This window comes from Malus domestica, chromosome 15 (assembly GCF_042453785.1).
Source record: "Malus domestica chromosome 15, GDT2T_hap1".
NCBI classification, from domain to species: Eukaryota; Viridiplantae; Streptophyta; class Magnoliopsida; order Rosales; family Rosaceae; genus Malus; species Malus domestica.
Genome location: NC_091675.1, coordinates 45,864,959 through 45,888,828, shown reverse-complemented (window position 1 = coordinate 45,888,828; position 23,870 = coordinate 45,864,959). Strand labels below are relative to the sequence as shown.

General features: G+C 37.9%; 1 protein-coding gene across 2 annotated transcripts; it reads right to left on the bottom strand.

Annotated features, from left to right (window-relative positions):
• Positions 1-18,658: 18,658 nt before the first annotated feature.
• On the bottom strand, positions 18,659-22,898 carry LOC114821525 (probable protein phosphatase 2C 10). 2 transcript variants are annotated; one of them, XM_029093959.2, is made up of 7 exons: positions 22,628-22,898; positions 22,443-22,533; positions 22,131-22,322; positions 21,244-21,480; positions 20,869-21,145; positions 19,345-19,499; positions 18,659-19,184 (listed from the first exon to the last, which is right to left on the bottom strand). In XM_029093959.2, exons 3-7 carry the CDS (start codon positions 22,167-22,169, stop codon positions 19,044-19,046), a joined length of 849 nt encoding a protein of 282 aa, XP_028949792.1. In that variant the 5' UTR covers positions 22,170-22,322; positions 22,443-22,533; positions 22,628-22,898; the 3' UTR covers positions 18,659-19,043. The 2 variants fall into 2 exon arrangements, with proteins under 2 accessions (XP_028949792.1, XP_028949791.1); XM_029093958.2 differs by lacking the exon at positions 22,628-22,898 and having other exon boundaries at positions 22,443-22,583.
• Between the last annotated feature and the right edge of the window lie 972 nt (positions 22,899-23,870).

Genomic DNA, 23,870 nt, shown 5'->3' with positions numbered 1-23,870 from the left:
GACAGCCCACCAACTATTCAACCTAATGCCACACTAAAAAATTTACTCGTTTCTGTCCAAAAATTTTAGACCGCGAACACCTCTATTTTCACACTGACCTCCCAAGAATTTTTCTTAGATCCGCCGATACTAGCTAGTAGTTTTTATAGATTTCAAATGAATGAAAAGATGGATTAAGCTTTTTTGTTTTTTTTTAAGTGCAAAGAGGATGAATTGAAGATCTTGACCAAGATCAAATTATAGCTAGTCTAATCAAATGCTAATTTTATGCTCCACTATTGTTTGTGTCATTTGCATTGTAGGCTCAAAAGTAAGCTAACAGTCAAAGCGGGATGGAACTCCATCGCCGGAACGGGCAATGCATCCATGAGATGAGAGGACATGAATTTGTGCAAGATTGAATGCATGAATATATTCATGTTGATGAATAAGAAATAAATTTGGGCTTGTAAAAAAGAAACTTTCTTTTGGAATCCATTAAATTATGTGGACTTCACGCTCTTCACATGCACCCTCACGTGTCATGTCTTTCAAGATTTTAGGAGCAAATGATGAAACTAACAGAAAATAAAGAGGGTGTAGTTAATTTGGATTTCATAGTATTTTAATCGACTTTTTTAAGTGACAGATTTTGGGAACTTTTAATAGACTTTACAATTCTATTTGACTGATTTATATGGATTTCTATTATAGATTTGTATAGATTTGTATGGACTTCTTTCATGAATTTCTTAAAATTTAGTTGACTCCTACAACATAAAATAAATTTCTTTCCCAATACATAATCTGAGAAGAACATAAATATATATATATATATATATATATATGAAAATACAAACAAATCAAATATGTCTTTCCTTTTCTCATTTAACTAACCAAAACAAGGATCATTGACTCACTAACGATTTGATTGCAAGAGCTACTTTGTATCATTCAACAATATATCTTAAAGTCAAAGATAATACAAGTACATAAAATCACATAAATCAAATTTTAAGAAAAGGATAGATGATTTCAAAGGAAAACAAGATTATAACCCTCATTTTGCTCCCTCGGTCTTTCAAATAGGGCTCCTAACAGCCACAACACTAGCATTATTCAGGACTCATATCTTTCATTCACATTGTTATCATTTGGGCATCTCTCCATATGTTCAAGGCTATATTAGATTCATTTAAAATATTTTGTGGTTGTTCTTGTGTTTGTACATCTCGTTCAGGATCCCCTTCCAAAACTAACAAAGGTAGAGACAAAGAAGATTCATCATCTCGTTTCAAAATGAAATTTGTTTGATGACAAAGAAGATTCATCATCTCGTTTCAACATGAAATTTGTTTGACCTACACTATTTGCGAACAAAATTGTGTACTCCTACACAGGCTAATATTACTCAGCTTGTGCTGCATATGGAAATGGAAGTGCAGTCCTAAAAATTAGAAATCGTGATTTTAAAATACCAAATATCCTCTTGATGACATTTCCTAAGGAAGCATAATGAAAATTGAACAACTCTTTTTTCGTTTCTAGGCTCACGACCCAAACCACCATACTCTTGGAGATGATATTGGATTCCTCAATAAGGAGCTAAGAACTTGCGTCTATTTGAAAATCCACAATCTATTATGAAAGTTTACCTAATAATATATATTTTAATATGCAACTCAATGACTTAATGAGAAATTGATTATAATAAAATAATAATAAATCAAAAAAAGATAATTTGATACTTGTGGCACTTTAAGTATATTCCTCCTTGTAAAAGCATTATATAGTACTCTTGCATTATGAGTTGATCCTTCCCATCTTCTAAGGGTTGATAAAATTCAAATTAAAGTTACAAGCGGCTAATACATTTTGTGATATCCCTTACGAATACGATAATTGCTTACATAGTATTCTGACACTGATGCTGGGATGGTGTGCCACAATAGAGTGTTCTTAAGTTTATCTTTTGGAATAAATTAAAATTATATAAAATAAAAAAATAAAAAGAACAGCACACTATATGTAGCTCAAGTAAGGTAAAACCTCGTACTTTCCCTTATTTTAGATGGCAGTGCTAATCCATGTTTGGACATCATCTTCATTGCTATTGTGTTCAAGGCCTTCAAAATTTTGTTAAAATTTCTACTGATAGTCAAATGTAATCGGCCAAGTGTATTACCTAGTAGACTATCTATTATTGTGGCCGACAATGAGCAAAAATGTTGCTAGCATTTCTTCTATGCGAATGAATCTTGCATCTCATAAGAGTGTTTTTCCTCTATTTCAAAACTTTTTAAGAACTAGATCAGTGCTTTGATTTTCCACCTTAGGAGATATGTAAGATATGTAGGAAGTCTAATCTAGATTCAATATGATCTAGATTCAATCACACCCCAACTCTAATCAACCCCATTCTCTCATTGCAAGAGTTGGCAGGCAATTCTGACTAAATTACGCTTCCATTCTGTGATTGTGCGTGATTTTGATTCCAACTAGACATTATATAAACTACCAACCAAATAAACAAAAGCATAAACAAGTTAGCAAACAAAGAACCATATATATATAATACCAATCATTAGCAAGTTAACAAATAAACGAAGAACCATATATAATACCGAAGACACAAAGAAATATAAATGCTAATAATTAATAAAAAGTGTGGCTAAGTCAGTCCAAAACAAAACAAACAACAAATAAAAGCTAATGTATCATGAGTCAAATCGCATCTCATTTTGAATTATAAGTTATCCAATTTGAGCACTCTTCAGGTGACATCTCCAGCAATGCGTACTTTTTGTTTTAGCATCGAGCAAATCAATCGCTTGGTAGCGAGCATGTTCATCCAAATTTGAGGTTTCCTTGATAACATCACATATATCAGTTTGTCTATCTCTATCCCCTTTCTCCAGTAGGCTATAGACTCCTCGAAATTAGGTGGCAATTGAACCAAGAGTAAGTGAAATTTTTTTTTCATAATTCCAGCTTGATTGGTAACCTTAGATGATTTAGTATCCTTTGGTACTTGGTTCTACTTCGTTTTGTAGTGTTGGTGATTGGTGGGGGAATTTTCGAGCTAGTGGCCTAAAATGGTAAGATTGAGACGATTGGTCATATAAAGAAGCTAGGTGTGATGCTGGGTTTATATTTGGTATAAAAACCTCATTTTCCTCTATCGTAAAACAAGGTCTCTATTCCAAATTCATCTTCCTCTATTCCACCTTATCTATCTTGCACCAAAAAAAGTTCTTGCATTAGTTTACTCACTCAATCCTACTGAGTATTTTCCAATAATGTTGCATTCCAAATTTGGGCCTGGCCTGGCCTGTGCCAACCCCTAATGACACAGAGAAAAGATCTTGCTAACTACCCAGCGCCGCAAGGAGAGAAGGCTGTAGATTTCCTAGTGCATGCTCACACACAAATACAAAATTTGAGTTTTGGGGTTTCTTCCTTGTCATCGAAGTCATCTATGTATGTCATTAGTTCATCACAAACTAAATCATTTCGCTAGGGCTAGGGTGTACTCTTATCATATACATATAAGTCTCGTTATTTTATATTAATCTCAATTATTTTCCATGTTGAGTGATTGTTATTGTGCTTTGTTGTTATCAAATAATTGACCATTAGTTGTGTAAAGAACTAAATTGTGACTGACAACTGGAGTTTAGTAGATTGCTTCTCATAACAATTACCATGAATTTCATAATCGAGTAGACATACTGGTTATGATATGTGTAGTATCGTATATTTATCCATTGAGCGCAAAGGGTTTTGATTATCTGTATCTGTGGCTAGACATAGCGGATGATATGTAGGAACACAATTAGTATATTCTGACATGAAATATTGACAAATCAAGGGATAATTGCTAGCAACATGAAAATAATTTGATGTTAATATGAATAACGGGGTTTAATGGGATTGAGAATGAGGAACCTGATGTCCTAGCGTTTTCTTACATTAATTATTCCATTTTCTTTTACTACGTGTTTGATCAATTGTTATTTTTATTTCTGTTTCGTTTCTTTGCATATTTTAATTTGTCAATGTAAGTCTTGTTGTATTTAAAATTAGTTTGAGGTTAATCACAATAGTAAGTTTTGTTAATCTGATTCTTGTTAGAACGACAATCTACTTATCACTACATTACTTGAGCGATATTGTACACTTGCAATTACAACAACAAGTTTTTGGTGCCGCTAACTCGGATTGAATTTAATTGAATTTACTTTGTGATTTTTTATTTATTTTTATTTTTGTTTTTTAATTTTGTTTAGTTTTTCTCGATGCATTCTCACTATTTTTCATTGTTTCTTAAAGGTGAATGGTACATGTTCGTTAGATTGTGTATTACTTGAGTTTGAACCGGAAATCGAGAAAGGACTTCGTGAAATCTACAAGGAACAAAGGAAAGACAGTGAGAAAGAAAATCAACAAGAGAACACGATGGCGTTAGTGCAGAATGAAACGAGATGAGATCTTGATAGTCCAACCATTCCAGAATCACCATCAAACATATTTCTTCCTACAACTGCAAGAAATTATGCATTGAAGAATATCCACTTTAATACAATGCTTTCTTTTCATGGCATGAGTACTAAAGATCCATTGGCACATATTAGAGATATCTTTAACATGGTGTCACCACAACCACAAACGCCATCGCTGTCACCACAACCACCACAACAACGTCCACCACCGTCATTGTTGTCACTACTGCCAGCACCACAACCATAACTGGCACCTCTTCTATAACTGCCATCACCATCGCCGCCCCTTCTACCATTATAACCTTTGTACCAAAAACCCCAAACCTCACTAATGGCACCACCACCACCACCACAACCACAAAAGACACCGCTGTCACCACAACCACCACAACAACCTCAACCACCATCATTGTTGTCACTACTGCCACCACTTCCATAAATGTCATCACCACAACCGCCCTTTCTACCATTATTACCTCTATATCAAAACCCCAAACCCTCATTATTGGCACCACCACAACCACAAACACCACTACTGTCACCACAACCACCACAACAACCTTAACCACCGTCATTGTTGTCGCGACTGCCACCACCAAAACCACAACTGCCACCATTTCCATACCTGCCATCACCACCACCTCCCCCTTCTACCATTATTACCTATGTACCTCAACCACCAAACCTCACTATTGGCACCACTACCACCACAACCACAAACATTACCGCTGTCACCACAACCAAAACGCCACCTCTGTCACCATAACCGCCACAACAACCTCCACCACTATCATTGTTGTTGCTACTGCTACCACCACAGCCACAACTGCCACCACTTCCATAACTGCCATCACCACTGTCGCCCCTACTACCATTATTACCTCTGTATCCTAACCACCAAACCTAATTATTGGCACCATCATCCTACCTGCATAATTATTGTGCCTGCCCCCACCCCCATTGTCACCGCTGTCGTCGCCATCACCTGCGACGGTCACTAACATCACCACCATCATTGTTGCCACCACCACCGCCAACAACGCCACTGCCACCACCACAATTGCCACCACTTTCACAGATACCTCTGCTATCTCTACAATCTACACTCCAACAACCACACCCTACCATTGGAACTACCACCATACCCCTACCACTGCCGCTTCCATCACCAGCATTGTCATTGCCATCATTATTGTTGCCACCACCCTTACTATCACGTCATTTTTTGTCATGATATTCAATTATATCACTTACATTGAAATTTACCAAACACTTGTACACTACTTTTTATACTCACAATACTTTTAAATACAGTCTATCAAATACTCAACTACTTTATTTTATAATTGATTATTCTTAAAGCATAGTAATAACAGTTTATTTAAAAAAAAAATAAAATAAAAAACAGAGCAATTACAAACTAGACTTAAGTGGCACTCATTTTTCAAAACCTGCAAGGCCTTGTTTGGCAGCCCGTATAATAGGCCGGATAGGATAATTAATATGATTCCAAGTGTTTGGTGCAGTTTTGTACTAAATAGTATCCAAACTCATTGTACTAGCCCCCCACCCGTTTATACGGTGTGGACCTGCTAAATTATCCAACCAAAAACCTTTGTATTATGCAAGTGGCCCTTTACCACAGTGGTGGAAAGATGTTGTGTCCTTGCATAACGGTGTGGGTTCAAACCCTGCTAATGACTAATCTAACATTTAATCTGACAAAATCTATCGTTTGACAAAAAAAAACCTTATTATTAGTCAGTAGTCTCTCACTCTCTCTGTCCCTCTCGTTGCATGCTAAGCGCTTGTTCTCTCATCTGAATCTGAGGTTCTACTTCCTCATGTTCTTCTTCTTTTCTTCTTTTTCTCTCTCTGTTCCACCCTCCTCCTATTTTTCTTGCACTTTTTCTTCTTCTTCTCTCTCTGTTATACCCTCCTCCTCCTATTTTTCTTCCAACTTTCTTTCAATTGATTGAATCTAGTTATTCTTTTTCTCTCTAATTTTGCAATTGCTAAAGAACCCATTTGCCTCCTTTGGGTCATATCCTTCATAACCCTTCTACTTTTGTTGGGCTGATTTTATAGCTGAAAAAAAAAGGATTGGGGAAAAAAAGGATGAGAATTTGGAAGTTGGGTTTTGCTGGGTTTCTTTTGTTCAGGGGAACAGACCCCTCACTGAGAGAATTTCAAATAGGAAACAGACTATTTTTTTTCGATTTGCATGATTTGATTGCTCTTGGGTTTTTGCCATTTTTCGATCTCGAATTCCATTTTGCTACCTTTAACTGCTACTAGGTTTTGATCACTTGAAGCTTCAATTTTGATTGATGGTGTGTTCGTATGTTTGGGATATCTTTTGGATCTGCTATCGAAATTTGATGTTCAATTGGATGTGTGCTATCTTATGCATTTGCATATTTTGAGAACTTGGATATAATCGGTTGGATAAAAACTAGTTTGAAGTCTCTTATCAAGTAGAATATCAAATACACGATATTTGGGTTAAAACTTGAACTTTGGGCTCAAGAAGGAGTTGGCCTAAAATGAGATCTAGAAGGGGAAAAGGCCTGAAGCCCAGCCAAAGCCCAAAAAGTAGGAAATACCCTTTTCTGACTAGGTACATGCCATTGGAACCACTTGCTCACCTGCCTAGATACTAAGTGGTGTAGACCAGCCAGCTAATCAGCCAAAAAGTACTTTACAGTGGCAGTACAAGTAAAAAGCTGATGAGTCACTACCCTTCAAGCTGCATTCGGGCAAGATTATGCTACAGGAGGCTAAGCCGAAGTGTCTATAAAAGAAGAAAGAGAAATCAGAGATAAAGACACTCAATCAAACAAACAAATACAAGCACAAACTCTGCTCAAACCAGATTTGCCTTTAAACGAAGCTGTAGTCAGCCCAAGCCTTTATCCCTTTCGGGATCAACCATCACCAAAAGCCTTTGTAATAGCTTTGCTACCTCGTCCAAATCTTGCTGTAGTATCGATTTCTTCTGTAAACTCATCTCCCTACCCCTCTTTCTAAGCTTTCAAACCCCTCGATAAATCACAAAGATAGGAAGTTGCAAGACGAACAGCTTTGCCCGACAAGGTGAAACCTTGCCCGACCCTCTTTGTTTTTGTCTTTTCATTTATTAGTCTAGCAATATGTTGTATACTTTCAGTTGTATCCAAGTTATTTCTAGCAAGTTAGTGATTAAAAGACTTATCAGTTCTTAAATCCGATTGAAATATGTCTTCATAGTTTAAATCAGATCTAAGTTCTAAGCTCTCGGGCATGTAAGATTGATCATTCAAAAGTCCTTGGTCTTAAGGCATAAAAAAGAACCTTATGTGGACTTAACCCATCCACGACAGTCCTTGATAAACAAGAAGTCCGAAGTTACTTGGGGCGCAAGTAATCGACCTACCCCTTAGTTTTATTTATGTTATATTATGATTATCATATAATGTTTGAGTCTAGAAGGAGTTCTGATGGGAAGCCTCAAGGCCTATATCTAAGGCCCTACAAAGGCACCTATTTGGATTCATTCTGCTCTTCGGGCTCAGGTAATTAGAAATATAATGGTTATAACACTTCTGCAATCAATGAAACAAACATTATATGTTCGAGTACTGGGTTAGTTATTGACTGAGACCTCAAGGCCTACACCTAAGGCCCCACAAAAGCACCTGTCATAACTAACTCTGTCTCTCGGGTATATATACAACTAAAACTCAACATCTGTTTTACATCTGCCATGCTAAAGATGGCAGTGGCACGCCTGAGCACCTAAAAGTTAATCTTGATTGTGAGCCTCAAGGCCTACACCTAAGGCCCCAATAAGGCACCTTTCAAAGTTAACTATGTTTTTCTCTTTCAACCTTGCCAGACAAGCCCTGCCCGACAAGTTTTGCCCGACAAGCCCGTCGGTAAGCAGAAGCCCGACAGAAAGCATCAACCGGCACCAACCTCTCGGGGAACTGTGTGCTCGTCGGCTAGGAAACATCCCCAACAGAAATTCTAGCCACGAACATAGTTTTGGCACGCTCGTTGGGACCTTATTTGTTTTGATCTCGCCTGTCAAAGAAGAAAAGCCATAAAACTTGCAGAAAAGAATACAAAAAGCAATTCATCTCAACCATTGCTACGAATGACAGATCAATCAAGAAATCCTTCTTCCCCATCAGGACAGGTGGTCCTGGAAAGCCCAACTTCATCCGGAAAGTCTGAAGGAAAAGGAACTAATGAAGAATTACAGGCTACTATGATACAAGTACTAAGAAGTATGGAAAAAATCTCTTTGGAAACTAAAGGGGAAGTAAGTAAACTGTGTACCTTAACAAGGAATCTACAGAGAATATTAGATCTGGAGTTTTCCACTTCAAAAGGTGCTCAGGAAAGTGGGATGAGCCAGGTTACCATCAGAAGTGAACCAGTTATTCCCCTATTTCCACTATTAGAAGAAAAAAAGGATAGGGGAAAGAAGAAGGTAGTTCTTGAAGGAAGTTAACCCATGATAGAACCAGTTCTGGAGAAAGAATTTCCTAGCTTTCCATTATTATCATTTAATAATAGGAAGCAGAGCGAGCAAGAGAGAAAGAAGTATGGGATGCCCATAACAACAGGAGAGTCCAGCGGAAAGGAAAGCTCCGCAACTTCAGATAAACCTCCTCCTTATAGGCCACCCCCATTGGCTAATAAGGGAGGATGAGCCAACTGGAGGAAGCCTGAGTCAAAGAAAGAAGCAGTCGTGGGCAATGACCGAAGACCGAAGAACGACTTTGCCCTTCTCTTCCAAAATAATAATACAGCTACTTAACAACTGAGGGAGGAGTTGGCTGAATTAAGGAGGACGGTGGCTTATAATGCTCAACCACGAGCTCGTCCAGTATTCAGGGTTACTTATCAAAAGCCTTATCCTGAGTACATTGATGAGCAAAACCCGTTTCCTCTCAACTTCAAAATGCCTGCATTCCCAACATTTACTAGTGAAGATGGTAATGTGTCCTCCAGAGACCACATTTTCAAATTTTCCAATCATTGTGTGGCATATGAAGACAACCCGAACTACAAGTTAAGGTTGTTTGGGAATTCATTGGCAGGACTAGCATCTCAATGGTATTCTCTATTACCCCCTAACTCTATTGCCAACTGGGGGCAGATGGAGATGGCTTTCCATGAACAGTTTTACAGAATAGAACCAGAAATGACTATTAATGATCTGGTTGAAGTCAAACAATACGAACATGAATCCACAGAGGATTTCATGATGAGGTTCAGGAAAACAAGGATGAGATGCCAATTCCCCGTCAACCAAGCACAGCTCATATCAATCGCCCAAAGGGCTCTGAGGTTACCTTTGAGGAAGAGGTTCTATGATACGCAATTCAATGAGTTGCAAGAATTGGTAATCGCCGCAACGAAGTATGAAAGGCTGCTGCTAGAAGAGCAACAAGTAAAGCACACTTCCAAGGCTCTTTCTTTTTACAAAAATAAAGTTACAATTCATCGTGTGGAGGTAGAAGAAATAGGGCCAGAGCATTAAGATGGCCATGATAGAAAGGACATTGATGTATGTGCCGCTGAAATGACCACACCTTTCAAACCACTGACGGTGAAAGGGTTAGTTCAACCCATCAAAGATCAAAAAATTGTGATGAACAACGGAAGATTCGTCCCTATGAAACCTCCCAATTACCAGAGTTATTTGTTCGACTTGGCCAAAGCACCTGAGATCTATGAAGAACTGGTACGGGCAAGAGTAATTTTGCCCAACAATACTAAAAAGATGCCTAAGCCAGAAGAGTTAAGGGGGAAGAAGTATTGTAAGTTACACTATACCTTCAACCATTCCATAACCAATTGTGTCCAGTTCAGAGATTGGATACAAGACCTTATAGTGAAGGGAAAGTTGTTGCTTGACAAACCCCAAGCTAGTATGATGGTTGATATAAATCCTTTCCCGGAGGCCCCTATCAATACGATCAATCTAATTTGGGTAGGGAAGCTGGGGTCATCATTTGTTGCAAGAAAAGAGGGAGACAGATTCCCTGTTGGCCCAATACCCCTATGTCAATAATAGTGGTACCAGAAGAAAGACCAAGTGATCATGATCAGGTCCTAAAATCTGTATTAATGGGGGAAGCAGAAAAGAAAGTAAAGAGGGGGCAGAGAGTTGCCCGAAGTAAATTCAGACAGTACCAAGAGCAGAGCAAGCAAGAGGCAAAACACATGTTCATTCTGATAAGAAAAGGGTTACAAGTAATCCTAGTCTAATAATTTACATCTTCACTCAGGGTGATTATTCGAGAATGATATGTCTGCATGATTGCAAAAATCCTACTAGGTTCGGCTAAAACAGTATGGCTATTTACAAGTTGGGACCTAGTATGCTTTAACTCCGAGTTTGACTTCTTCACTTCTTCGATTTGGTTTTTGAGGGTGCCAAGGAGAGTTGCTTGCTCAGCTTTAAGAGCAACCAGTTGTTCCTCCAGCTTTTGGATTTCAAAAGTAACCACTCCGATCCTTTCTTTTGTCAGTAAGCCCTCATCCATCAACCGTTCAACCTGAGCAGAGGTGCTTGATTCTTGCTCCTTAAAGCAACTTAGCCGATTGGCTTGTCTATTAGCTCTCTGATGTTGCTCCCTAAAAGCCCTCAAATTCTCAAAGAAAGAGAGAAAGGAATCATGCTGGGTTTTTGACAGCTGACCGGCTTGAAAAGCTCAATCGTAATATTTTCTAGGTCACAAAGAGCCTTGAGGCTGAACGAAGCTGAGAAGTCCTTCCTTGCCCATTCTTGGAAAACTCGTTGTTGCTCTGGAAAACTGGAAGGTGCTGAAGAATACTTTGAAGATTTCAACCTCGTCTCAAGTTGCCCGAATTCTTTAAAAAGTTCGTGCAAGTTGGCAGTTGTTGAAAATAAAGATGAAGCCGGAAGAGTTCCCACTCCAGTTTCTTCTAATGAAGTGGTAGCCACTGATGGGGCAATTTCTGTCTTCCTGGTCTTCTCAATTCCAGGATAGGGAATCCCTGCACTTCCAAAAGTTAAATGAGGCCGGGGGAGCTTTGTCTTACGAACCAATGCCCTAGAAGTATCTAGGGATAGCAGTAATTGTTAGTAAGCAGATTATAAGAGGAAAACAGGAAGAAAATACCTTCATACCTGAGTTTGACCTCGAGAAGAAAGAGGTTCATCGATGGTAACTGTCTGGCAAGCAAACACCTGCAAAATTACAGCCCCTGAGGTCACAGGAATCTCAGGGACTACGGGTTCATCACGTGTTACCACTGACGGTTGGGGTGGTTCATATATTGGAGAAGGCTGCAAGAAATATGAATAAAAGTTAATATGGAAATAATGCACAGAAAGTCAATGTAAGGACAGTTGCTCACCGAATTACTGTCCTCATCCACAAAGTGCAGCATGACTCTTGTGGATGGATTGAATTAAGAAGATGGAATTGCCTCCAGGGCAGAAGGAGAAATCGAAGACTTCGAAGGAGAACCTTGACTAAGCAAGGGGGCAGATACCCTAGCCTGGATGAAGAAAGAGGAAGAGGAAAGTTCAGGCATTAGTTCCAGAAGCTATAAAGTTACCCAAGATTTAAGGATGAATGAGATGCACCTCTGAAGGATTAGCCTAGGGAGGAGAGATGCTTGTTTCTCGGGCAAGTGGCGAAGAGGCCTCAGGTGGAAGGAGCTTTTCCTCTCTTGTGGCCTGATCAAGTAAATTATGCTCAGAGTTTTGTGAAAGCATTGAAAATTATGCAGATAAAAACATAAACCATACCTCAAGTTCTTTGAGGGTGATATTTCGTAATTCTTCAGCCTTTTTGTGCATTTCAGCTCCTAATGGATCCTCCTTAGAAGCAATGGTTGGTTTCTTAGTTGCTTGAGGTCCTGTTTTCAAGGAAAACAAGGGCAATTAGATAAAGAATAAGAATGGCAATCTGATAAAGAAGAATAAAAACTTACTTGAAGACTTTTGCTTCTTTCTGCTTGTCTAAGAGATTGGAACAGACAAGACTGAAGGCTTGGAAGTTTGGATGGTTCTTGCTCTTTTTCTCTTTCTGGTGGGAATTGATCGTTTAGGTTTGGGTGGGGATGCAGAATCAGATTCTGAGGTCTCCACCACCACTGTTTTCCTTCGCTTAGGTGCTTTAACGATCGCTTCAGGTACTTCTTCAGCTTCTGAATCTCCAAAAGATTCCGAAACATCTTTGCCTTCTCCAGCTTCTCGTCTTTTAGCCTCTACTGCGGCTCCATGAAGAATTGCTGCATCAGCTGAGTCATCATCGAACTCAATGGGTGCCATTTCAACATCTACTTAGGCTGCATGATCAAGCAAAGTAAGATTTAAATGACTTCAGAAAGAAGAAAAAGTCAAATCAAGAAGTAAAATACCTATCAAAAGTAACTGGTTCTTCTGTTGGATCATTTCCTTCCAGTTTTCAAGTTCGCTCGAACTGGGGTATGATTTGAGGGAAAGTTGGCTAAAGAGACGGTCATGAGTTTCCCGCAAATCTCCTCCATATTTCTTGGTCCATTTGCCTTCCCACCAGGCAGAAAAGAGTGGAGTACATTCAAAGTTAAGAACTATGGATTTACGGATAGCCTGATTCATAACTTCTAGACTACGTCGGCCAGCTCGGAAAGTCACTTCTGAAGGAGATGATAGTCGAAAGGAAGTGCCACAATGGGCATAATAAAAAAACAGAATGGGAATGGCTTGCATAAAGCCTAATTGCCTGCTGCAAAAATTAGGGTGATATACCTCCAACCCTCGATCATATCGGTTACCCCGAACTCCCCAGGCCATGTCTCTTGGCTAAATGCAACTAATGAATTTCTCCCTGCAAGAGGAAGTGGCATCTTCCCCGGGAGCGTCTTGGAAGGCTTGATCAAAGAACCAAGGGCATCTCCTCAAAACTGACGCGCCCCATTCCAAGTATGATCGGGTTCTGTAGACCTTGAAGAAGTAGAAGCAGGCAAAAGTGGAATGATCTGTAGGAACAGCTTCAGTTAAGATTCGGGCAGGGGTTACACCTTCTGGGAACTCTAAATTAGCAGCCCGAAACTCTAGGAAATATCATTGAAGCCATGTTTAGATCATCCATATGGGTCCATTCAGGTTGGTTTCAAACGGCTCGCCCTGAGTCATTTCAAAAAGAAGATGGTAAAGATGAGAAAGAAGGAATGGACCCATGGCTACATCATCAAAATTATGAAGAGCTTCTACCGAGGGGATCCATTCAACCTTCACTCATTTAGACTTATTGGGGAATACATGTTTGTTGAGCCAGTATAAGAGGAAATACATGTGCTCTTGATCTTTATCAAAATGAGAAGAATCTGCTCCAAAATTCCCTTTTATAAAAGGGATGAATCCCTTGAAGGAGGTCCCGTAACTCTTAAAGGTTTCAGAATTATATTCCAAGGAAAGGAAAGAGGCGGATGAACCTGAGCTTTCAGCAATTGAAAGGGGAGCCCAGTCTTGAGTAACGTCCACTATCCTACCCGATGGCCTTAGCCCCGAAGACCTGGGCCATGTCAAGAACAGTCGGAGACATGAGACCCATACGGAAATCAAAAATGTTTGTGCCCGAATTCCAGAAAAGAAGAGAAGAAGCAAGCAGTTCGGGCTTGGGAATAATGGTAGTTTTTTAGATCATTATCAATTCATAAATGCCGTTATTCATCCATTTCTTCTTAAAAGTTGGCTCTAGTTCATCGATCCACTGAGCCCAAGTCGGATCGTTCATCAAAGGAAAGCCTCGACGATATGACGACCACTTGGATGAAGAAATGCTCGGCTTAGCCAAAAAGGGATTTAGGGAAAACCAGTTATCCCGGGGCATATTGTTCTCTATCACTGCAGGGACCCGGGAAATCCATGCGGGACCCAACGATTGTGCCCCATGCACTTCAAAGAAAAGCTCAGAATACAAACTTGCCCGAGGGCGATGCAGTCCGTTGAGTAAACGGTGCAAAGTGGCGATGCCTTCGCCAGATTCATAGGATAGTTGGATTTGGCTGGATCCTGAAGCCATTTGATGAAGTTTGGAAAGGGAACGACAAAGAAGACGACAAGGGTAGAAGATATCGGGTAAAGAGCAAAAGAGAGTCTAAAAGATTTAGAGAAGTAAAACGTCTGGGAAGTTAGGAAATTTTCAAATTGCAAAGGGATTTCGTGCTAAGAATGCAGAGGATTCGTGGGTTAGTGGAATGATCGCAGGAAAGTGACGATTATCTTTAGAAATTGTGCAAATCCCGAGAGAGAGAGACGTGGGTATAATGGGGAGCTTTTCAATCAATATTGGCGCCTGGAATTCCAGTCTGAATATTAATTGAAGGGGGCACTATTTGGGTTAAAACTTGAACTTTGGGCTCAAGAAGGAGTTGGCCCAAAAGGAGATCTAGATGGGGAAAAAACCCGAAGCCCAGCCAAAGCCCAGAAGGCAGGAGAGGCCCTTTTCTGACTATTTGTAGGCTATTTGAACCACTTGCTCACCTGCCTAGAGACTAAGTGGTGTAGACCAACCAGCTAATCAGCCCAAAAGTACTTTACAGTGGCAGTACAAGTAAAAAGCTGATGAGTCACTACCCTTTAAGCTGCATTCGGGCAAGATTAATGCTACAGGAGGCTAAGCCGAAGTGTCTATAAAAGAAGAAAGAGAAATCAAAGATAAAGACACTCAATCAAACAAACAAATACAAGCACAAACTCTGCTCAAACCAAATTTTCCTTCAAACGAAGCTGTAGTCAGCCCAAACATTCATCCATTTCGGGATCAACCCTCACCAAAAGCCTTTGTAATAGCTCTGCTACCTTGTCCAAATCTTGTTGTAGTATCGATTTCCTTCTGTAAACTCATCTCCCTACCCCTCTTTCTAAGCTTTCAAACCCCTTGATAAATCACAAAGATAGGAAGTTGCAAGACGATCAGCCTTGCCCGACAAGGTGAAACCTTGCCCGACCCTCTTTGTTTTTGTCTTTTCATTCATTAGTCTAGCAATATGTTGTATACTTTCAGTTGTATCCAAGTTATTTCTAGCAAGTTGGTGATTAAAAGACTCATCAGTTCTTAAATCCGATTGAAATATGTCTTCATAGTTTAAATCAGATCTAAATTCTAAGCTCTCGGGCATGTAAGATTGATCATTCAAAATTCCTTGGTCTCAAGGCATAAAAAAGAACCTTATGTGGACTTAATCCACGACAGTCCTTGATAAACAAGAAGTCCGAAGTTACTTGGGGCGCAAGTAATCGACCTATCCCTTAGTTTTATTTTTGTTATATTATGATTATCATAGAACGTTTGAGTATAGAAGGAGTTCTGATGGGAAGCCTCAAGGCCTATATCTAAGGCCCTACAAAGGCACCTATTTGGATTCATTCTGCTCTTCGGGCTCGGGTAATTAGAAATATAATGGTTATAACACTTCTGCAATCAATGAAACAAACATTATATGTTCGAGTACTGGGTTAGTTATTGACTGAGAGCCTCAAGGCCTACACCTAAGGCCCCACAAAAGCACCTGTCATAACTAACTCTGTCTCTCGGGTATATATACAACTAAAACTCAACATCTGTTTTACATCTGCCATGCTAAAGATGGCAGTGGCACGCCTGTGCAGCTAAAAGTTAATCTTGATTGTGAGCCTCAAGGCCTACACCTAAGGCCCCAGAAAGGCACCTTTAAAAGTTAACTATGTCATTCTCTTTCAGCCTTGCCCGACAGGTTTTGCCTGACAAGCCTGTCAGTAAGCAGAAGCCCGACAGAAAGCATCAACCGGCACCAACTTCTTGGGGAGCTGTGTGCTCGTCGGCTAGGAAACATCCCTAACGGAAATTCTAGCCACGAACACACGATAAATAATACGATCGTTAATCCGATATTGCATTATACGTCCGACTAATATAGTCAATACTATCTAAAGACTATTTATCATATCCGATTGAAATAATCAGTACAGTCCGAGTTGCTAAACGAGACCTCAAATGTCTTATTTAACCAAGCAGGGACATACATAAGATTATAGATACTGTTGTATGTGTCCCCTTACTTGTCCGCCGAAGACGCACACAAAATAGGGACTTCGTAAGTTCCACGCGGGCCCATGTTGATGAGGATGCCAATTTTCTCTACGAGTTGGCTATTTGCAGCAAGGCTTCGCCCCTATTGGGTCGGGTTTGAAGGATAGAAAATGGTATTTGACCTGTGACCCGAATCTGCCCCATTTGGATTTTGGAGTAATTATTCTTTTTTATATCATGGTGATATTGATTCATGTCTTCTTCAATATTTTAGGACCATATAATGGTGAAATTGTGATGGCCTCTTGGGTTGGAATATATTACATTTCCTATATTTGTGACTTGAAATATTAATTTTTAGTTGAATTTTCCTTTTAATTTGTTGTAAAGAGTCTGAGTTGTAAAGAGACGGGGTGGCAAATCCATTTCCCATTAGGGGTGGGGATGGAACCCCCGATTTAAAATTACGGGTATGAAAGTTGTCATCATCCTTTGTGAAGAATTTCCACATGACAAATGTTTGCACCCTTTTTGAGACCTTTCGATGTTTAAGAAATTCATCATATTTATTAAAAAACAAACTTTGCTGCTTATGCTCATGCAAACTATGGACTTACTCTAGCTAATCTTTGTATTTGATTTTGTAAATTTCCCAAGGTGTAGTAAGAATTATTGTACATTAATAGGTCAATATAGCTCATTTTAATGTGATCAGAACACAGGATGATACAATATTAACAACATAAAATTTTCCTACCACTTATATAATAACAACATAAAAAGTAAAATTTTCCTCCCACTTATATAATAACAAGTGGTGTACCACTTGTGTTATAGTGGACAAGAAAAGTTTCAGAGGGGAGCATCTTTGTACGTTTTTCTTTTTGTCGCCAAAAGTAAAATAAATAAATAAAACACTTAAACTTCGCAAAGTATCCATCTCTACTTGTAATTAGAAGTCAGAAGTTCATCTCCTGACGGTTTTGATACCAAATTATTATTGGCTCATTTAGGCTTGGCAATTCCTGACACAACCTAATAACTCGACGCGACACAAAATTAACAAGTGTTCAAGTCAAAACGATAACAAATCGGGTCATTATCGGATAACCCGATAAGCATCTATTAAGATAACTAGTTGGTTCGGGTATACACGTAGGTAACACAATACACAATAAGCAAAATATTAATTTAATAATTTTCTAAAAATATACTATAATAATTATATATATATATATATATTAATTTAACAATCTTATACCCCTATAAACTATAATAATTATATATATATATATATATATATAATTAAATTTAAAAAATTGGTGACCATTGGATCGGCTGAGATTTAATCTCAACCGTCCATTGTGCATTAGGTTGGAGGCTAATATATTTTTATATGGTATAGTACTATTGTTTTATTTCTTTTCATAATTATTTTGGTAAACTTCTCATAATTTGAATGGTTTTTAATGTTTGGTTTTTCTATACTTAGTTTATGCGGAAGAAAGTTCTAACGTGGAAAACCTTACTGAAAACATCATCAACATAACTCTTGAAGGCAATAGACCAAGTCAAAGTTCCAATACAATTTCCTTATGATGATTGATGAAAATTGATGATTTTGTAAAAAGAATAACATGCAAGCTTTGAGTTCCATTGACAAGATTTAAACTTTTGAGAAAGACTTCACAACCTTGAAAACAAAAACTATTTCATTTTGGATATCCTTGCACATTTAATATTTTATAATAGACTAGTAGTGTATGGATGTTTTTTTATTAAGCTCTTATTTTCGAGTGTAGATATAGTACTTAAACGACAAATGTGTTTTAATGTTTTGAAGTAATATTTATATGGCAATATGTGGTATGTGCAAATTTAAGAAATAAAAAATAAAAAATTTCTTAACGGGTCATAACGGGGTAAAATGACCCGACCTGTTAAGGATCCGTTAAGATAACGGGTGTGACACGATACAATCCGTTAAGATAACAGTTACACGAAAACCAACTCTCACCCCAATGTCGTTGTATAAAAGCAAATTACCATGAAAGGGGAAAGAGAAAGAATCCTAGTATTCCATTTCCAGCTAAGATGTGTGTCCAATGGTAAGTAAATTTCAATCAATTCCATAGGGTAAAAGGGAAAACCTGGTCCAAAACAAAATGCATTCCTCCAATCACAAATAGAAGCACGTCCACGTCATCACACAGCCGCTTTTGGTCATTTGTGTAAAGTAGAAGGCCATATACACATCAGACTAATTCACCTTCTCAAAGAATTCAAATAATATCAAAACACCCGAACATAAAAATAAGGAGCATAAATTTACACTGGGAAGCATTCGGCTATTTCCCTCTTCCTCTGTCTTTGGCCACTTCCATGCTCTGCAGAAATTCGCTTTACGGTAACCCCACCCCGTAGCAGGTATATATTCGTTGTTGTGTAATCCATTCATAAATCACCCTTGCATATGAAGAAACTTCAATTATTTCTATATACTGCACCTGCAAAGCAATACTGTTTTTTACTGGTATCATCCCCTTAGTCTAACAACAACGCAGGAAATATCATCTTTACTGTCTCTTTTCAGCGCTTCTGCGGTTAATTGCTTTGCCGCCTTCAGAGGGTCTTTAGTCTTTCTTGCCATATCAACTGCCTCTTGATTTTCCATGACCTGGATTATCAGAACATAAAAGAAAAGTAATTTCTAAGAGACTTTTCAATTTAAACTTTGCTTTGACACTAAGGCATGCACCAGTTAGGTGATTTTTTTCCTGCTTTTTCTAGAGTGCACAATGCACCAAGGAGAAGAAGGATCAGGTAAAACGATTCACCTTCCAAAGACCATCACTGGCAATGATTAGAACATCAGTACTATTGTCTACGTAGATATCTTGTATGTCCGGATCCGATCGCAAATGTGACTTGAGGCTTTTGTCTCCAAAAGCACGAGAAACTGCCAGCTGCCCATTGACTCTAGGAACATCTCCTGCAACGGAAGGGGTTCAATAAATGTCAGTTCAACGAGAGACTTAACATAAGTCAATTGCAACGTCGTGTTACAACAATAAATGCCAATGTGCTCAATATTCATTAACATAAAAGGCCCAGAACTGGCTGATGCAACTTAACTGCATCAGACAAGTATTTCAAGACTTAATCTCTTTAGTATAGATGGTAAACTAATATTAAGGTCAATGGAATCAAGTCAGAAAACTTTTATTTTCTTTTGGTTAATTGGGACCTGTGAGTTGTCGCAACTTTCTGGCTTACGAGTGTTCTATTACCTTAATAACACTGTCTATACACACAAAAAACAAACAATTTTTTTTTTTTAACTCTCTAAGCTAAAATGAAAGCAAGGATTGCATTAGACTACAATTGAAAAGAAAGAAATATTGCAGGAAATGATTAAAACATGTAAGGCAACTCTAAGTGCCGTAAAGATAGAAAATAATGCAGGAGATGATTATAACATATAAAACACTGAAAGGACACAATCACAATTTTTCTAGATGTCGAAACATCACAGTTGAACAACCAACAGTACAAGATGTCTTTCACTTGTTGTGTTTCGATAGTTAAAATTGAAAAGAGAAATCCCGATTTTCGCTAGTTGAAGAGTTTATTTATCCATATATAGGAAGAGTTGGTGCATATGAAAAGTCATTTTAGCTACTTCAAAGCTCAGATGCACAATAACATCGGACAAGCAAGATGTGCATGCATATTGCTGAGACCAATTCAAAGGGAAACAAAGTATCTACATTTACAAAGATGTTAGCAGAAGGTAGACACGTGTCTCTTTTGAGAATGAGAGGTCCTATTTTTTATGAGACTTCATTTTTATCTTGTGCATGGTGTCATCCAACCTTTAGTTGGAAACATGACAAACCAAGTAATAATGCAATTCTCCAAAAGTAAGCACAACACTAATTTAAACCAAACTACGAAACTGCAGAATAAAATTAATCCATGGGGATCAGCAAAGTGACATTCTAAGAAACTGTAAGCTGAACCTAGTTCTTTTTCTATCTGAATGACGATATTTTCTCCCAAAGAAAATAGTCCATCATATTGCTTCTATCTATTTAGTGGAAGAAGTACTCATCAACAATTATAATTGTTATGCAAAAGGGGGCGACAAGAGTCTTGGAGTTTACAACTAAGGGAAGAACTTTGCAGCATAAAACTAGAATGCATACAATATATTAAAAGACAAAGAACAATTTAAAATGAAAGTAGCGAAGATTGACAACTCATTTCTTCATGAAAACAGTCATGTCCATTCAAGTTGTTACATCTACATAAGTATTTACACATTGACTGAAATTTCTAGACATCAGTGCTGTAAATACCTGGCATGTTAGAGACAAAGCCACCCTTGTTTTCAATGCTGCCTCTTTCGGTATTGGGCTCATGGTCTGTAGACACCTGTACTGCCTGACCCCCCCTTGAAAGAACTGCCCGTGAATCTCCAACATTTGCCACCCATAATCGCTGACCGTTTATCAATATTGCAGTTACAGCAGTAGACCCTCCACGCCCCAAGTCAGAACTGTGAGAGAGAATTGCTTGGTCTGTCCTCTCATAGGCTTTTGAGATAGATCTGTTAGGATCAACCCAAAACTCTTCCTAGAATAGTTACATGAGAAGTGTAAGATTGGATCATTCCACTTAAATGCACCTAGACAAGACCAGTAGATGAAATTATCTGAAATTAGTAGCAATACCTCCTTAAGGATATTTGAAAATAAATGCTTCTGTAGGTATGCAGGCACATTATCGCCCAAATGACCATCATAAATAGCAAACAATCCTAACTCATGTCCCTGGGTCCGAACAAACTTAGCAACATGATAATCCTCCATTGGATGATTTGCTTTTCCTTTTACCAGGCTGAAGCCATACTTTATTAACCCATCGTTGTTTCTTCCCTTACCAGAGCCACATGATGAACGGCCCCCATACTGCACAGAAAAATTAACATAATGCAACCTCAATCTTTTGTATTAAAGATGGCAATGTTCAAAAGGAATTTTCAACTCTTTCACTCAGAAAACTGAAACACTTTCAGTTCCCAATCCATTTAGAAGAAAATTGAGCTTGAATCTATTTTTTCACAATTTCTTTTCTCTTCGTAAGCTTCTTTTAACAACACACTTATACTAACTGCATCAAACCAACAAACAACCAAATACAAGTTGCTTCGGTCTTTTTGGCCCTAAAGTTTTAGTTATTCAGAACTTCAGCTGCAGCTACAAAAATTATCCCAGTCAACTAGAATACCGAACAGCACTTCAATTTACCAAATATTCCATAGCAATTCATAAGTGCAGCTCAGAAAAAAAAAATCACACAACATCCGATCAAAAACATGAGAAATCAAACAAGTAAAAAAATATGCATGAAGGATCGTGGTCCCTGTAAATTCCCAAAGGAGTCCATCAATATCATAACAAAAATTTCAATTCTACAAAAAAAAATACATGAAACAAAGGAAGTCAACTGGATTCAACAACTAGTCACAGAAAATAATTGAACCCCATGATTCACAAGACTTATGATTGAGCAAATAAACACCAAAAAAGAGAAATAAAAAGTGCAGAAAAATGATTACCTGAGAGTGGGAAGAACTAAAACAGCATAACCTATCCATAAAACACAAAAAAGGAAGTAAACTGGAGCTATATCTTCAGCATCCACCACTTGTAATCACCTCCAATCCAAATTCCAAACCAAACCCACCTCCAAAATCACAAACAAAAATTTCCCAGATTCTTTAACTGCAGGATCAGACCTCGAATTCAATCTGTATACAAAAAGGAACCAAAAACCCTTTTCAAATAAATAAATATCCCTAAAACCCATTAAAAAAAATCTAAAAAACGAGTAAAATCGGGGAAGTGGGTGTCCGAGATTTTGGCCTTACCCATCGAATCAAAGCTCGAAATTGCTTGGCAGTCTCTTATTCGGCGGTCGCGGCTGTTTTTCTTCTTCTCCTTCTTCTTTCTTCGCTATGACTTCCGCACACACAAGCAATTGAGTAATTAAAACAGAATGGTGATGATGACGAGTTATAAAGAAAAAAATAAATAAAAGAGAGAACATTTCAACCTTTTCTTCCAAATAAATAAATAAATAAAATTAAAAAAAATACAATTTCTTCATCTTCTTTTTTTTTTTTTTTCTTTGGGAAGTTTTGTGGGAGCTTAGGATTTGTGTTTGATTGATGATTTATAACCGCCGTGTCGTGGGAGTCTGGGAATTGATATTAAAATAAATTAAATTGTGTGTTTGTATTTTAATATAATTAATTAAATATTGTGGAAGGTGTTGAAGGAAACTGGGAAAAGGCTGCCACAAAGGACTTGTTGGCTGTTGACTTTTGCTGCCTGCCTTGCCTGCTTCCTTATACTCTTTCTTTCACTCTACTCTGTTTCTGTTTCTACCTCCTCTTTTTTACACACGCGGTTTTCTACTTTCCTTCTTGTTTTCTTCTTTCTTTAGTAAGGACACGCGCTTTTGTATTTCGTATTTTGGTACCAAATATTTCTGCATGAAATATTAAATAATATTGCAGTTCTAACGAATTAGGAATGTGATTGTATAAATCTTATTTTATCTTTAAATATTATCGTATATTAGAGTTATAATCTTATTGGATAATATAAATAAGGCATGGTGAAAAAAAACACACAATTCACTCAATTCTATGCTTCCCTATGGTTGTTGCACCTCTCCATTCCTCTATAATAAAACTCTAGTTAAATAGGCCTTACAAGATAGGAAATTTTGACCAAAATAATATGTTATATATAGGTGGAGGGTGGAAGCCTAAGCAACAATTACATTAGATCAAATATGGACGTAGAGACCAATAAAAATATCATATGAATTTAAGTTTTTAGAAATGAAAAGAAATAATACCACCATAGTACTAAATCGAAGATCCGTTTAATTTATTAATAATTATCAAAATTCCGTTTTGATTTTGGTTTAGGTCAATGGGGTTTATTTATTAATTAAATTTTGGTCAGTGTGGAAGACCACAATGGGTTTCAAGCCCTTATAAAGGATTGTAAGATGAAGTTTATGCCCTTAATGACAGTGGCGGAGCCGATGTGGTAGCATTGGTTGCTGCTGAACCCAATAACATATAAAATGCCCTCTTAAAATTTCGTTTGACCCCAATACTAGCTTAAGACAAATGGAATAAGCAGACCTTTTATCAATATTCTTCAAATTGAAACCAATCGTTTGTGTTCTTTTCACTTAAAAAGAAGTTTAGCATGCTAATTCATAAACAAATTGAAGACTTATCAACACAAAAACGCCTTCTCCACCCAAACTTCATGTC